The 17,594-nt window shown below is 44.9% G+C and overlaps 1 protein-coding gene across 2 annotated transcripts in view; it reads right to left on the bottom strand.

Moving 5' to 3' along the window:
* THSD4 (thrombospondin type 1 domain containing 4) overlaps positions 1–17,594 on the bottom strand; it is a 634,788-nt gene that overhangs the window by 510,678 nt on the left and 106,516 nt on the right. For both annotated transcript variants that reach the window (XM_058294432.2, XM_004451032.4), the window contains exon 4: positions 17,047–17,408. In XM_058294432.2, coding sequence (XP_058150415.1) covers positions 17,047–17,408 — 362 coding nt within the window. The remainder of the gene's footprint in view (positions 1–17,046; positions 17,409–17,594) is intronic.

The raw sequence follows: 17,594 nt of genomic DNA, 5'->3' as shown, positions 1-17,594 counted from the left end.
GGTTCTTATGCTTCCAAGACTTGGCCTGGAATTCGACCCTACCCACTTCTAGGCCCAACATAAACATCAGCTTCCACACGCTTCCCCCAAAACGCCCCCATACAGTTCCTGCTCTTGTCGGGTAACTGGCACATTCCTTTGGCATAGCACTAACACTATATTTTGGTAACTTTATTAAGTGACAAGCCGGGTTCACTCACAAGTTTTTAGTCCTTCAGAGGCAAAGCTCATCAATTTCTTATTCAGGTATATAATCCCTGAGATTTGTAGAGGATCTGACACAGTAGGTACTCATGAATGTTTGCTGAAATAATATACTGAGCAATTAATGAACAGTTTAATTGCTCAGTATTTCCAAACAAGGGATCTATAATGCCACCTCTCTGGATCACTTAGTAGAGACGAAAAGACTCTCCGGCACAATGAGCAAGAATTCAAGGCAGTCCCACACATCTGTGTTGGAAGCAAAGAGCTGGAAAAAATAAGTCAATAACCATTGGCCACTTAAGACCTAAAAGCCCAAGTTACAGAGAAGAATGGGAAGGGAGCAGAAACTGAGGACCAGAAACACATGTGTTCACCAAAGAGCCAGCCGATCCAAGTCAAGCTAGACTGAAAGGGGTTTTGCAGCCAAAACTGGAAAGAGAGCCCCACTTCCCCAAAACCACCGAAGGGAGAAAGGATATCATGTGCTAAGTTCAAAGAGGCTGTGAGCAAATGGTTTAGGTTGCATGCAGATGTCTTCTCAGAAATCCAGGCAACTGAAACTCCTGCCAGGGCTCTTCTAGGCAATAAATTATCGAATGTCTACCGAAGATAAGAGGCAAAATTCTGACCATAAAAATTATGGCGATGTAAACACAAACTTTCCCAGCTGCCTACTGCACAGCACACAGTCTCACACACATTAGCTGGTTTGCTCAGATCTGCCGCTCCTACCCAGGAAGTGCTGAAGGTCCAGATCTGAAGACCATCCTAAGAATCACCTGTCAGGTTTGCTCTGAGCCTTTAGGGAAGAACGATCCCAAAGGCTTACAAGTGTGTTTTTGGGAGGGGGTGGTTGGCATAGTGCAAAATGACCAATTTATTCTAAGAAAGGGAAAGACCTTTTCAGGAGTTAGCAGGCACCTAGGGAAAGGAAGCAGAAAGGTGATTCTGGAGCAACTCAGAGTTCAAAGGGTCTTTTTTGCACCAGGAAGGTGAGCCTCAAGGAGATCCTTCCTCTGTGACCTATCCACTGGCCTTGCAGGAAGTGTAGTCCATGGGCTGCCTCCACCAAAAACATTCAACAAAACAGGAGCAGCAACCCGCAGAGCAGACCCGGTCCTTGGGGGCAAGGATCCCAGGAGATGACTTAGACTGACTCCAGCATATTGACGGCAGGTTACTTCTCCTTTTCTACAGGGCACTGTTTGAAAAGCAGCCGAATATCCCTAAGAACAAGTCATCCACTCTCACCAGTGCTGCTATGCATCTGAATGACCCTGGATTTCGGGCACAGATCTTCAGGTGCTTACTCAGGTGGGCCCATAGAGACGAGTAAGGCCACAAGTGGGAGCTCAAGGAGACCAACTTCAGTCCAATTGGAAGCAATGGTGCCAATGGCTGCAGAGATGCCACTTAGGGTTGAGCGAGGTATTCACTGTACAAAGGCACTCAGGAGTTAAAATCCAGTGTGTGCTCTCAGGGGGGAGATAAATCCAGCCAGGAAGAGGCCATTGTTTTTGGATTTGCACACAGGCTAGAAATGAGCTCGGAGATCCAAGAGAGAGGCCTTTCCATTTAAGGCTGAGTTGATATTAGAGCTCCAAGGGCAAAAGGGATGACCGCCCCACCCTATTTTGTTCCGGGCAAGGCATTCCTGAAGGTGAGCAGAGTAAAAAATCAGCCGAGACAGAGGTGGCGCCATGAGATGCCAGAAAAAGCCCAGGCATTCTAGCAAACACTAAGATCAGCCACTTATTACCTGTGTAATCAGGGCCAAGTCCCTCCATGCCTTTGATTTCCAGGGGTAAACTGAGGAGGATCATGTCTACCTCGCCTGTCTGTTGTGTGGATTAAATGGAATAATGCAGGGTTAAGTGCAGACCAGAGTTGGCCCTCTGTGGACATTCTGTAAACGGTGGTCACTGTGGCAGCTGCACAGCCCTGAAGGTGAGCAACACAGCACCTCGAACCCTGAAAGGTCAGGTTCACTGCAGTGACCGACTGCCAAATACAGGAGGGAGTGACACTAAGACGGCTTTGCAAGAAAAAAACAGCAAATGCATTCATTTCTCCAGCATATCTGAGAAGAGATCTGTCAGGAGTCAAACCTGTTGCTCATGTGGGTTGTAACCTGAGCGGACCTCTGGCACCACAGGGTTTTAGGAGAAACCAAATGAGATTACCTCTAGGCCACAGGGCCCGGTCAGAGCAGGTACTATGCAAATGTGAGCTCCTAACCCCTCTTCCCTGGGCAGTGCCCCCTGTCCCAGAAGCTGACCCCCAGCAGGTTGAAGGAAGTTAAAGAAATATTTTCCTTAAGTTCTCCTGAATTCATTAGTACAACTGTGATAACAATTGTGATGCCAACCAGGATTTCCTGAGCATCTTTTATGTGAAAGGCCCCACGGAGGAAATGAAGGCATTTCTCCCATATACTGCATGTCATCTCTTCCCCTGTGAATTTTTATACCACTTTATATTACCCACTTAGCAAATATCACTTCATTTTTATTTATTATAATCATGAAACATTTCAAGTATAATATTTATCTGTAATGAATGATGTGCAATTTTCTTCCTTGCATTAGTGGAAGTCATTTACTTACAAGTTTGTCAATGTCAGTTAATTGAAGGGAATATGAATTTGTTCTAAAATTATACTCCACACCCCAAAATATTTAGCTTAGTGTATTTAAATTAATAAATTCAAGATTTCAAGATAGCAATGATTTGTTGAACACCTGCCAAGTGCTTTATGCATATTATCCCATTTAACTGTCAGTGCAAACAGCAAAGTAGGTCATTGCTTCAATTTTATAAAGGAGGAAAGTGAATCTCAAAGACATTAAACAGCCTGCCCAAGCTAGCAAGTCTGTGTGAAATGATATTATTGTAATATCAACAGATGTTACTGACAGGATAAATGGTAAAATCTTCAGACTTAAACAACTGCAGTATGGTAGAGCTTATAAATACTGAATTGCCATTCACGGGGATTTACAGAGATGGACTGTTTGAAATGAGACTTCACTGGGAAATGGGGGAAAAGATTACTGTTTCCCCCCAAATCCAGAAAGAAAACATTGTTAGCATTAATGTACAATGAACTGTGTTCCAGTCACTAAGGAGAAGGGAAATTCCACCTATCTGCTCCTGGCTCTACATGGTATACAAGGTAACCAAATGTTTTATGTGAATGAGATTCATGAGCAACTAAAGAAAAGCTTGTGTGTCTGGAGGTCAAACCCAAAAGAAGGAAAGGTCAAGGGAAAGGCCTGACCTAAGATATTAGGGTGAGAATGGAGTCAGGGGGCAGGAAGAGAAAGTAGCTCAGTGGTTGAGAGCAGGGCGCTAGAATCAGACTTTCTAGTTCAAATCCCCATTCTGCAACCTACTGGCTCTTGACCAGAGGCTCATCACCTTGTCGCTCTAAGCCCCAAGTTACCATATAAGAAAGGGATGTTACAGACATGTTACCTATGAGTCCTACAAGGCTCAGAGAGTTATACATAGTGTATTAGTTTCCTGCAGCTGCTACAACAAATGAGCACAAACATGGTGGCTTAAAACAATAGAAATTGATTCCCTCACAGTCTAAAAGCCAGCAATCCAGAATCAGTTTCACTGGGCCAAAATCAAGGTGTTGGTGGGGCTGCACTCCCTCCAGGGGCTCTAGGGAAGAACCTGTTCATATCTTTTCCAACTTCTAGTGGCTGCTGGCATTCCATGGCTTGTGACCACATCACTCCAACCTTCAAGGACAGCATCTTCAAATTTCTCTCTGCTCCATCTTCACATTGCCTTCTCCTCTCGTGTCTGTGTCAAATCTCCCTCTGCCTCTCTCTTATAAGGACACTTGTGAAAATTTTCCTATCTAAAGATCCTCAACTTAATCTCAAACCCCTTTTCCAAATGAAGTAACATTTACAGGACCCAGGGATGAGAACCTGGTAACTTTGGGGGACCATTATTTAACCTAATTACACATAAGAAACCCTCAATAAATCTTAATTGTTACTGCTGTTGGTAATACTGAAGATGATCCAAAAGAATTATATATCTAGGAAAGGGCCTATGGATGGATAAAAAAGAAAAAACCCATGGAGGGGATGTTAGCACCTTATCAAGAGAACCAACAAGGAGAATATGTATAAGATAGCTCAACCACAGCAGCTGTCACTCAGGTCTTCTCGCACGCCAGTAAATTACCTATAGCCAAATTGTAGGCTTGGGGAGGCAGTGAGAAGAACGGAAGCTTTGGAGTAAGGTAGCCTTTATTCAAATGCCCTACTGGAACAGGATGCTTCTACCTCAACTGTGTCCTCAACTGCAAAATGGAGCTGTGTGAAGGTCAGATAACAGTTGTAAATAATATGGTACATGGTAGGTACTATATAAATGGTTGCCATTCCTATGACTGAATCAATAATGGGTACAGGCTCCTGCAGATAGGCTATTTAAAGGAAAGGACCATAATACAGAGGCATAGCAGGAAATTTGCCCCCTTCCATTCTTGTATGAAAGCATCTCATCCAAGACTAGCATCAGGCACGTGCTGAAGAAGCCCTAGGGGATTCCACATGCAGAGTTGAGATTCTCCTTAAGGGATACACATATTGTAGTCAGACACTTTTCAAAGCCCATCATATCTTACTTCTGGAACCCAGAATTATGAATGACTTGGAGGGGATTCAATGCAGCATTCTTATGGCAAATGTGATCTTTGTTCTGATAACTAAGGAAATATTTCTGACACTTAATGAAATGCCACAAGAAAAGAACAAGGGCTCTTTGGAGACTTGTCTGAGATCAGAGTAATTCAAGCTTAAAATCTGACTCCAATCTTTCCTAACCTACAGGCAGAAATGTACATACCAAGGGCCCAGCTCTGCTACAAAGTCTATTACTGAAAAGAGCTAAGGTTTCCGATTTAGAAACCAAAGCATATTAAAACACCGCTTATCTGGTTAGAATCATCAGGTAACTTCTTGTCAAACAATTCCGAGACTAAGTGGAATTTTTGCTTCAGAAGGTAAAGAAACAAAACTTTCCTTGAAGGAGGAAAACCCAAAACACCAAAAACGTGGAGTATGCATCTCAAACAGATGTACCTGCTTTCTCTGCTAACTGCCCAGGGAAGCCAGGAAGGTTTTCCAAGGAGAAATGCAGACGAAGCCATGTGGTTTCTAACCCCCTGTATGTAACAAGACTCCCTAGGTATCAACCGAGGGTCAGGAAATCGGCATGCAGCTTTGTGAAGGTTAATTAACAGCAAGTTTCCCTGTCCAGAATCATGAAGGGACTCAGTCAGAAAAGAAACAACATATTGCTCCAGAGTTATAAATGAAGAAATGCAAATAGCCTCTAAGAAAGTGGGCAGGAAGGGAGGAGCTGAAAAAACAAATGATACCTACCCACAGTCAGGGTCAGTTCTCCAGAGGGGTGGGAATGGGCACATACCCCAGTGATCCAGCCAGATACTGCCTGTCCCACTTCAAAATTACAACCTGTAAAAACACACTCACGTATGCACCTGCATGCCCAGACGTACAGTGAAATTACGAAACTCTTATTGACTGTCTGGCCAATAATAATTAGAAAATCAAGATTCTCTTATTGAACAATGTCTTATGTTTTTCAAAGTACTTTTATGGCTGTTACTTCATCTGACCTTCACAAAATGCCTATGTGGTAGACAGAGGACAAATAATTATCCACACTCTTCAGAGTAGATTGATTTCTGCAGGTCACAAGTTAACAAATGATGGAGCTCACACAGGAGCTTACACTCCAGGGCTTTCTCACTCCAAGGCTTTCTGCAAGGTTAAATATGTGAATGCTTCTACTAGAGAAGGGCTAAAGCCCAGGAAAAGACCAACAAAAGAAGGTCAGATGTGTCAATGGCACCTTTAAGAAAAACTCAAGTCATGAACAGAAGTCCATTCTGAGGGATTTGATGGCTTGCGGTGGAAATGCATGTAGAGAGAAAAGAGCGCCACATCTCAGAAACATGTCTGAAAACACGTCTGAGAGCCGTGCCTCTTGGCCACCTTCTCTTTTCAGCACACAAGATGGGCAGAAATGATGGTGGGAACATTTGAAAGAACAACTGGGCATCAGTAATGCACCAACATATAGCAAAAGGCCTTAATGGATGGAAGAGAACTCCTTTATTTTAGAAATATGGACACTGAGGCCCAGAGAAATATCTCACCCAGGATGGCAGCATTAGTGGCAGAGCAGAGAACTGAACCCTGGACTTGGGACTTGGAGCACAGAGCTCTTCATTCTATACCAAGCTGACTCAGATATCTGCTATTTTTCACTTCATGACAGTTACGTCTTTGATACTGCATGGCAAAAGAACACTTAAGAGTCAGGTGGGGAAAAGCAGGGTTTTTCCTCTTCTTTTTAGTGGGAATAATACTGCTAAATTTCTTATAGAAAAACAAGACATAAGTAGGAAAAGTGGCAGGTGGTCCTGATAGCACAGTTATTGTCCCACTAGTTGAGTGCACTTAAAACTCCAAAAACGCAAGTTCTATTATGCTAGGCTGAAGAATGGCCCCCCAAAGAGGTCCACGTCCCAATCCCCGGAACCTGTGACTGCTGCCTTAAATGACAAGAGGGATGTGGCTGGTAGGATTAGGTTAAGGGTCTTGAGATGGGAAGATTATCTTGGGTTACCTGTGGATTGCAATGTAATCTCAAGGGTCCTTATAAGGGAGAGGCAGGGGATCAGAGTGAGAAGAGATGCGACAACAGAAGCAAGAGGTTGGAGTGAGGAAAGAGCCACAAGCCCAGGGATGCAGGTGGTCTCCAGAAGCTGAAAAAGGCAAGAAAACTGGCTCTCCTCTGAAGCGTCCAGAAGAAACACAGCCCTGCTGACACTCTGGTTTTACACCCTGTCTTCCAGAACTGTAAGAGAAGAATCTGTGTTAAGTGTTACAGCATCAACAGGAAACTAATACGACTGCTACAAATGTAGAGAAGCGAGCCTTAGCATGCCAGCCAATTAACCTGGCTTTTGAAATTGACAGAGATGGGTGGGGAACCATGTAGTCAAGCATTTTGAAAAACACAGAAGCACAAAATGTGGACACATCACAATGCTTAACAACGGAAAAAAGAGTTGGTCATCTGCATTTACAAGGACAGTCTTTGCCAAAGAATTTCTAGTTCAATCCCCTCAGGGCAGCTTGTAAGGTCCTCCCTGGAAAAGAGCCTGGACTTCCCCAGTCTCCTCTGGACACTCCCTCACAGACGGAGCTCTAGCCACAGCAAACCATTTATGACTCTCAGGCGTGATCGCTCCTGCCTCCAATTCTCCGCCCCTGCAATCTGCTCTTTGGGAAATGATCCTCTGCACTCTTGGGCTCTGCTAAAATCCTTCCTCAAAGCTCAGCTCAGTCATCACCTCCTCTGTGAAGCCTGCCCTAGATTCCCCAGTCCTCTCTCTTTCCCTCTTCTTCACACCCCCTAGGCATTCATTCTGTATTAGGGCTCTCCAGAGAAAGAGAACTCACAGATACATATTTTTATCTAGAGTGTGCATACAAACATTAAGAAATTATTATAGGAATTGGCTCATGCAATGGTGGGGATTGGCAAGGCTGAATTCCACAGGGCAGGCCACAAGTTGGGAACTCATGAACGTTTCCCAGGAGAAGCTGGCTGGCTGAAGTAGATAGAAATTCATCTTTGTGACTGTTGAAATCATCAGTTCTCTCCCTTTAAGGCCTTCAACTGATTGGATGAGACTTCTCTCTGCTGAAAGCAATTTCCTTTGTTTATTGTAGATGCAGTCAGTCATAGATGCAATCAACTGATTGATGATTTAAATCCACAAAATACCTTCACAATAACAATCGGATGTAATCAGCCATTGAAGCAATCAACTGACTAATAATTTAAATCCATGAGATATCTCCCCCATAACAAGCAGGCCAGTGCTTGTTTGGCCAAATAACTGGACATCATAACCTAGTCAGTTTGACATAAGAATTTAACCATCACGCTTTGTCTTGCAAATACCCGTTGCTTGTGTTCTCCCCACCCCACCAACATGAGCCCCTTGAGGGCACGGAGTGTTTCTTGTTCCTCTGGTGTCATCAAGCCACTGCTTTCCCCAACTCACACTCTTTCACATCCTTGTACCACCTTTCTCACATGAAAAATGCAAACTCATCCCCCACCATGAAGCTTTCCTCAATTCCCCAAGAATCAGTCACACTCCGTCATGGTTGGTGGTGATGGATGTGACTGCTTCTGCATTAGACTTGGAGGTCCTCGAAAATCATGCCTCCTTCATCTGTATATCCCCTTTGTATCGAACACAGTGACTGACCCACAGTAAATAAACAAGAAATGAATGATTGAATTAAAACAAAAACAAAAACAAAACAAAAAAGAAACACCAAGGTCATCTCTACTAATGAAGCCCTGAGAACCAGAGACAGTCTTTAAAAGCAAATCATTGGATATGAAAGCTTTCTTTGCATGGCCGGCTTTGACTATAACTAGTTGGTGTTTCCCCTCAACTTCTAGCATAGACTTTGGAGTTCACCATGGAATCAGTTTCATTGTTACTCTGTAAGGCTAAAAGCTTTGGGGTAAATACTGGAGAAAGATTTCATTTTCCTTTTCATCCAGAGAGGTATTAGTTTATCAAACTGAGCTTAAATAATGAGTGATAACTTTAACTTTGAAAAAGGCAATACAGAAGTACAAGTCGGAAAGGAGGATGTAGCACAGACTTGGGTCTAAGCCCGAACTCTCTTGCTTTCCTTCTTTGTGATTTTAAACCACACATTTTCTCTCTGACCCTTGAGTTTGTCATTCGTAAAATGGGAACAATAACAGGTCCTCACACAGGTCACAGTGAAGATGGAATTAAACGTTGGATTAAACCCTCTGCCAATGTGCCTGCAGCCATCCTAGAAACCACCTTTACAGAGTGCTTCTAAGGTACCCCATACTCTGCTAAGCACTTTGTAGTATCCGATTCACAGCAACCAATCAGGTAGGTGTATTATTCCCCATTAGAGAAGGGCTAAGCAGCTTCAGCAGGACAAACAACTAGTAAGTGGCAGAGTTGGCCTGTGAACCCAGAATTGTTCACTCGAGGAGCTGAATTCTTCACTATCATGCAGTTCATGGCCTCTCAGGACATGTTTGTTCCCATTTAGCCCACTGTTTGGAAGTCTGGTTAATAGACTAAAAACAAATAAATGTATTTCAAAATACCAGTTAATTGACAGCTGATCACAAACTGCTCACAAAACTTGGGTCTACACAGCCTGGGTCGGAGCATACCTGACCCAGCCCAACCAGCTCCCAACAGGAAACTGGCTCCAATTCTCTGGGAGGTTTCATGAAGTCCCCCCTCCTCAACCTCTTTCTGCCCCCAATCACCTGGGAGACAGGACACACCCCACCCATGATTTTCATAGCTGGGACTTCTATGTCCCAGGTTCCAACAAATGTCTCCAGTAGATGAAAGTTTACAATTTGGCAAAGCACCTGGGAAAGGAGATTAGTGCTCTCGATCTTGGGAATTTCTGAATTAAAGCCATCAAGCATCCCATACCCCACATTCCAGCTGGTTACTATGTAATGATCAGGAAAACGGGCTAATGTAAGCAGGCGAGTGTGAGGAAGCCCACTGGAAAGGAAAGCCTACCTGCTAACGGGCTCTTTAGCAACCAGAGCAGTGAAAAGGTTATCTGAAGCCATTCTACTCGTAGGGATGGGAGCTGCTTGCTGGTCCTGCCTTGGCTGGGAAGTTCAGTTAAACCTTCCAAGAGACATTTACAAGAGGCTTCTGTAAGATAATGGACTTGGGCTCTGGGCATCATAGGAAGGACTCTCTCTCTGGATGCAGTTTCACTAGACATTTTGGGAATGGGAAGAAATCCAGCTTGATCGCAGTGTTGTAGAAGGGAAGGTTCTCAGTAAGAGGGGCTTTCCAGCTCCCTCCAGTCTGCAAGGTACCCATTTCTAGAGGCTGAGAAGTCTCACCTCCTGAGGAGTGTCTTCAGTTTCACGGGTGTGAGTTGCTACACTGCAGTATGCTTTGCAGGCCTCACCTAAGCACCCTATTCCTCCTCTCCATCCCTCAGCCTTTAGCCTCACAGGCTCAACCTTGGACAAGGAGCTAGGGAGGACCTAGCTGAGATCTATTATGGAAGCTGTTGGCCAAGACCTGCAGGCTACACCCTAACCAGAACCTCCCCAGGCTACTATCACGAGGACTAAACTCCAGGGTAAGGCCACCGAGCAGACCATACCAAGAAGGAACAGAGGACTGGGAGCCCTGCCTCCAGGGAGCTTGGCCACACCCACCGTGTGCTGTCCAGGGTCCTGCCCTCATGGACCTACTCTCAGGGCCTGGCTTCCTACCTTCCTGTGTGGCCCCAGTTCTCCACGTGATCCCTCCAGCCCAACTTGAGTTTTATCTGGAACTCTCTTTAACACACCGCCTCATGCCCAGCCTTTAAGTCCATATGGCAGTTATAACTACAATGTCTTGAGCACCTACATAGGCCAAGCAACATGAATACAATAGTTCATGTAATTTACTAAACAGTCTCATGTGATAGGTATTATTAATTTTCTCAGTTGAACAATGAAGCCCCTGAAGCACAGGGACATTAAGGAACTTTCCTAAACTCACACAGCTAGGAAATGGCAGAACCAGAATTCACGCCTGGATCAGTCTGATTCCAGAACTCATGCAGGTTGACCCAGCCTCTCGTTCTCTGCAAATGTGTGACCTTTATTTAAAAGCTGAATACAGCCCAAAGTCGTATTTTTCTTGGCCCAAACTAAGTTTAAAATTTTGAGGAATTAGTTACCAATACTTTTAAATCAGGAGATTTTACAGTAAAAATTTAGATTTTCGGTATCTCATGGAGAGTGGAAACATTTGGCAAAGCTGGGCCCACATTTCCACGTGGCTGAGGCTGAGTAGCAACTGCCCCCTTCTTAGTCAGGGAGGCAAACTCAGTTTACCATTATCCAACCATCCACTTCACAGGCTGAAGCAGCCCACATAGCCCCAGTGGGTGTCCGAGTCACTGGCCTCATTCTGGGCTAAAGCCCAGCCTCCCGTCCTCACTGGACCCCTCCAGACCTCCTTTTCTCCACTCTCAGATGCCATCCATCAGCTCCTCAATCAACCCAAACTGGACCTTCCTGGGCATGTAGCCCCAGCCCCACTGTATGTAAGCCAGGCTTTTAACTACCCTTAAATCAAATTGTCTAAGTAAGGCAAAAGCCCAGCAAAATAATAATTATACAATCGAGGGAGGAAACTCAAGAAACAAAAATTCTTCCACTCATCAGGCCCCTCAGCACCTCAAACTCAACATGTTCCAAACTCACTGCATTATCCCCCTAGTTCTTCCTCCTACAATCTCTACCCACCAGCCTTCCATCATAATTCCATCCACTTTCTGGGGCTACCTGGACCTGAAGATGAAAAAGCATGCTTTTTCATAGTGCATACATTACATGTATTAAAATATTTATGTATGTTTATATGTGTGTGCATATGTGTACACACATTCATGCAATTCAGAGACAAAGATAATTATAAAATTATAGATTTTCCATGAGGATCCATATTTCATAGTTTTCATTTTTTAATAGTTTCAGGTGGTTAAATTTGTTACTATATGTGGTTTAGTATCTGAATCCTCTCATAATTTAGATAATTGTATTTTTTAACAAACCAGAAAAAAATAACATAACAGACCATCTGGAAAACACCATCCCCATAAGTTCAGTGGGTGAAGAATTGGAGGGTCACCCACCAACCAGTCTCTTAGAGCCACAGTCTCACCATCTGTTAAAAAATATATATAATAACCAAACTGACCTCTAAGCATCTTTGGACCAGAAGTCACAGTAAAGCAATTGACTGAGCATCTCCTGTGTGTTAGGCAATTTATGTTTGTTTTCCCATTTAATCCTCAAACTGACCCTATGAGGGAGAAATTATTATCCACATACTAGAGATGAGGAAATGAGGCTCAGACAGGTCCCCCAACTAGGAAGGCACCCAACAAGGACATGACCTCAGGACTTTCTGGTCCAAAGTTCCCATTCTCACTACTCTGTCCTCCTGTGCATGCCTAGTTCATAAAGCTACATTATTCTTCTTCTTCCAAAGAACTGAAGAGTGAATTGGAAAGTAGAAATTGTCAACCATGTTGGTAAAAAGGAAACCCCAGTAACAAGAGCCTTAAACCACTGGCTTTGAATGATGAAGACTTTTCAACGCAAGGCCCTCTTGTGCTATGTATTTGCCCTTCCACCCCCGAGGCCTTCATCCCCTCCCTCACACAAAGCCTCGTGGTAATATCCACTCCCTCCTCCTCAGTTCACCTAACTAAACAAGGCACAGGAGGGCATCAAATGAAAGGAGGGTAGGCAGTGGATGACAAGGATGAGAGAAGGGGCTAGGTGCCCAGAGCGAACAATTCCTCTCTCCAGGGAACTCCGGGTAAAAGCCAAAAAGACAAAGTGAGAGGTATGAGCAGGAGGAGTGAAATTTTGAGGGAAAGAAGTAATGTCTATAAAGGATTTAGGATGTTTTGAACTACAGTGTGTTGTAAAAATTCTATGCAGGATCCCTGGGAGAGCTCAATAAAGGTTCACATCATGTTTTAAGGCTTTTAGAGTATATTGTGTGTATGTGTGACTGGGTGTGTCTTTTACAAAGAGACAGAGGCCTGATGTGGAGGGTAAATGGGCACAAGAAATTTCCAGATGCATTCCAGCTATGTAAATTCTAGTTATTCATCAAGAGTGGGTTCAAATCCTGGCTGCCCCATCCTACAAGGAGGTCCTCTCTTTTGGAGTTCTGATGGTACCTATACTGTTTCCAGGCATATGCCTTGTTCCTTGGGTTTGCCAAGCATCTACTGCCACAGTGTAAAGATCCCAAAGAGAGGGGTTGTGTCTTCTATTTTTTTAATCCCTTAAGTGCCTAGTATTTGGTATAAAGGTGCCTCTGGTTAAAGCTAAACATTGCAAGGAAAAGGTATGGTTAATTTCCAATGATAAACATATCTTCTGTATTAAGCCTTAGCTTCCAAATCCTATCCACTTTTCAAGTCTTGGCTCAAACAGCTGAACCTCCAAGAAGCTTTTCTGACCACACCCTCTGGAAATGAGCAGCCTCTTCTATAAATATGCAAAATGCCCATTTCAGTGAAAAGAACTTTAGTGATTGACTCTGTCAGATCTACCTATGAATTCTGGTTCTGTTGCTTCTAAATGTGGTTATCTTGAACAAATCACTCTACTCCTCTGAGCCTCAGTTCCTTCATCTGTAAAATGCAAATAGTACTGTCTGCCTCATAAGACTGTGTGAGCTCTAAATGCTAGAATGCATTTCATACAAGCCTGCAGATAACACATGCTCCAACATGGTGTCCACCACCATTGCCACTACTATTTCTTACTCCATCATTCACTTAATAAACATCACACTGTCCTGTTCTGAAGACATTTACATACATGTCTTTTCCAGCCCTCTACAGCAGTGCTTCTCAAACTCTGGAGTATATGAGAAACATTCATAATGAAAATTCCTAAGTCATACCACAGACCTACAATTTCACGAGGCAGGGAGATGGCGTGGGGTTGGCATTCCATGTTTAATGAGCCTCCCCCACTCACCCACCGCCACCCCCACAAGTGATTCTGATATGTGCTCACCAAAGTTTTAAAATTCTGCTAGGCAAGACTCTATTACCAAAAACTCTTTTCCATGGAACCTTAGCTTCTAAAGAGAAGACTTCTAAACCAGTGGTTTTCAGCCTTGGCAGAAATGGAATGATATTGATGTTTGAGAATGACTGCCAGATATTCCAATGGAATTGTGAGTAATTGGTCTAGGATGTGGCCTGGGTGTCAGGGTTTTTAAAAGATGGCCAGAGGAATTTAATGGTCAGCCAAGACGAAAACCACTGCTCCTTTTGGGTCTAGGTCCCAGCATTCGACAGTGATAACTCTGAGGTTTCCACCAAAGCAGCTCAGCTGTTTTCCGTGATACAAACTAAGCCTCCATCTAAGACTGAGTCTGCAGAAAGGATCTATGCTTTTAAAATATAGGAAATTTGGAATCAGCTGCTCTACCCTGTCGGTAAAAATCTTGAGGCTCCACAACCTAGTTTTCCAATACCTTTGTGTCTGTCCTAAGACCTTACAACATTAGTGGAGGCTTAGTAAATATTTGTTGGAATGTTGAATTGTTTTATTTTATTTGTTATCTGGCTTCAATTAAGTTTTCAGTTCCCTAGCATAGCAACATAACGGTTTCTTAAACACTGAAGCCCTAACAGCCTTTGCCGCAAACCTCAAACCTGAAACAGTGTGGAGCACACAGCCATCCAGAGAACATGCTGACATTTCTCCGAGGGGTCACATATACTATGCAAGTTCCTAATGACTGATAAATATAAGCAAATGTGACTTCCATCAGAAGGAAGCGTACAACATTTTGTCGGCAGCATGGGCCTCCCAGGCTAATATTTGGATTGTTTCATCTGAAACTGTCAAATTACAAGAGCATGATAGAAACTTGTACAAACTTCATCATAAACAGTAATTGGCCCCTCGTCAATAAGTCAGAAGAAAAAAATGTCCTGCTGCCAAAATGCATGAGCCAGAACGCCGGCAGCACAGGCCCAGGGCCAAAAAGAACGAGAGCCTGTTCCTGGACACTCGTCTAGGTTCTCTGGGTTCTCAACCACAGAGGCCCATCCCTTCCAAGGCCCACCCCTGTGGCTGGCACCAGGTGGGAAGCTCAGTGCTACAGGGACCTGGGAGTCAGCTTCATCACCTTCAAGTTCCAGCTTTTTCACTAGTCTTGAGTAGTCTTTTTAAATTACTCCTGGGTGAAATCTACTTCATCAGGTCCTTGGAGCCATGACAGCCTAGATTCAAATCCTGACTCTTCACCTACTAGCTGTGTGGCCTTGGAAAAAGTACTCCGCTTCTCTAGGGACAAAATTAGTAATTATCTTGTAGAGTAGTCAGTGTCAAGCGAAAACAGTGCCTGGTAGAGAGTAGGCGTTCAATACGCCTTGCCTATTAGAAATCTGTAATTCTGAAATCAAGAGTTTGAAAAACAAGCTCTTGTCTTCTCATTTTATGTTTTTGTAAGTTTGGTGTCAAAACTCATCGGGCAGAAAACTTGACATTAACTGACATGGGGCTATGATGATCTGTTTTTTATTTTTTTTAATCCTACTTGGTGTGAACATTCATTTATTTCACTGCAGAAATAAAGCATTTCTATCTATTTATGATATGGGGTTGCTGCCCCATATCATAAAGGAAATGTTATTGAAGTGTGACATATGGCCTGAATTATCTTTCTAAAATCTTAACACTCTGAAATCCCAAAACACATTGTCCATGTTGGATAAGGGCTGCAAAGGTGTGTTATAGGTTGTGGCCAGGACGAAAGGAGACAACGTCCCTCAAGCCCCTAGCTTGCCATGGCAGACCTTCAGTCCCAGAATGATGGTGGAGGGCCCTGGGCTTCCACACAGAAAGACACAGAGAAAGCAGCTCCTCTTTGGGCCGGCCCTCTTCTTACTTCCCCACTTTGCTACTTTCTTCCATCTACCCAAATCTGAGTCATCCTTCGGAATCCACATAAAGCTTCCCCCTTCTCTCCCTCTTCTGAACTCCCATTGCCCCAGGTCAAGAGGTCATGCCTGGGAAGTTGAGAGGGTGGCATCTCCTCTCCACCTCCAGGTGGCTGATGGTGGCAGTTTATAGCATTGGGCTGGGAAGGTTCCTCTTGCAGCCTCTGGCCTCAGTGGGAGAGGGTGGCCATCGAGGCTGATGTCTGAGCTTCAGGAAGGCAAGAGGGACTAGGCAGCCTGCCTGACATGCTCCAGCCCTGCCCGAGTTGGGCAGGGACTATTTCATATATTAGCCTTGGCTTGACAACTAAATTATACGCTTTTTAAGATCAGAGAGTTTACCTTGTGTTTTTTGTTCTTCTTGTCATGTTTATTTGTTTTGTTGTTATTTTTGTACTAATACTCCCTCAGAATCTATAAGGAACCTAGGCAACACTGTTGAATGAAAGCTGAGTAACCTGTGAATACTTGTCAATTAATTCACAGCATCCTCTTCCCAGGAAACTTCCTAATTTTGGCATATTTATTCTGGTCGAGTCTGGTGAGGCGTTTCAGAGCTATACAACTATTGTGATGTCATTTTGCTATTTCTAGGATTTGTATTTTATTAAGACCCTAAAAAATGACTAGACATTTCTTCAAAGCAGTGCGTTAACTTTTTCAGAAACATTTTAGAAAAGTTCACAGAATCCTGAAACCTAGCCTTGGAGCCTCTAAGACTCCAGAGACATATCAGTGTCTTGTCTAAGGAGCCACAGCTAATATCAGCTCCTGGATTAGAAATTCCTTGTCTTGCGTCCTCAGCTGGAATCCACACATGCTGCAGCCAGGGGTATCTCCTCCCTCCTGCACCAGGGAGAACGGGAACCCGGGTCCCCCACTCCTGGCCTCCTCCTCCTTTCACCCGTCCACGGGCCTCCCTGAGGATGTCTAAAGGCGTCCTCGGATTAACTGCACTTTGAAAATTATTCAAAACCACAGAGTGGGGTGGGAGTGGCTCCGCCCTGTAAATGACTGCAAAATAAATCAAAAACTGAAAGGGGACCTCCCCCTCAGAATGCAGGAGCTAAGCCTTGGCCGCGCAGTCCGCGGTGTGAAGCAGAGTGCGCGGCGCCTCCGGGACGAGGTCCGGGGTCCGGGGTCCGGGGTCCGGGGTCCGGGAGGGGTGTACCTTCTTTCCGCCGTGGGGTCGCGGCTCCGGGCCTGCGGGTGCCGGCTGCCCCGGGGCGCGGCGGGGCCCTGGCGGCGGGCGTCGAGGCCGGCGAGAGCGCGCGGCTGCTCGCGGCTCCGGTGCAGCGGCACGGAGGTGCGCACCGCGGACACGACGTGGCCGGCGAAGGCGCGCGCGGGGGCGCCGGGCCGCGGGAGGCCGAGCGCGCGGTACGAGCCGGGCAGGCAGGGCCGCGTCTGCTCCATCACGCCGCCGCTGCAGCTGCGCGAGCAGGCGGACCAGGGACCCCAGGCGCCCCAGACGCCCGGGGCGCCGCCGCCGTCCTCGGGGACCCCCTCCGCCGCCGCCATCCTCTGCGGGACCTGCGGAGACAGGGGGCGATTAGGAGACCAGAATCCCCGCTCCCCGTTTCCCCCTTGAGGGTTTTGGGCAAGGCCAGCTTGTCCATTAGGCACATGTAGTGCCTATTTGAAAATCAGAAGCAAAAAGGATTTTAATCCAGCTGTGGTTATATTCGTCCTTAAATAAACACAGTCGTAAAATAAATA

This window comes from Dasypus novemcinctus, chromosome 3 (genome assembly GCF_030445035.2).
Source record: "Dasypus novemcinctus isolate mDasNov1 chromosome 3, mDasNov1.1.hap2, whole genome shotgun sequence".
Classification (NCBI taxonomy): domain Eukaryota; kingdom Metazoa; phylum Chordata; class Mammalia; order Cingulata; family Dasypodidae; genus Dasypus; species Dasypus novemcinctus.
The sequence above is the reverse complement of the archived record's forward strand: the minus strand, read 5'-3'. Positions and strand labels throughout refer to the sequence as shown.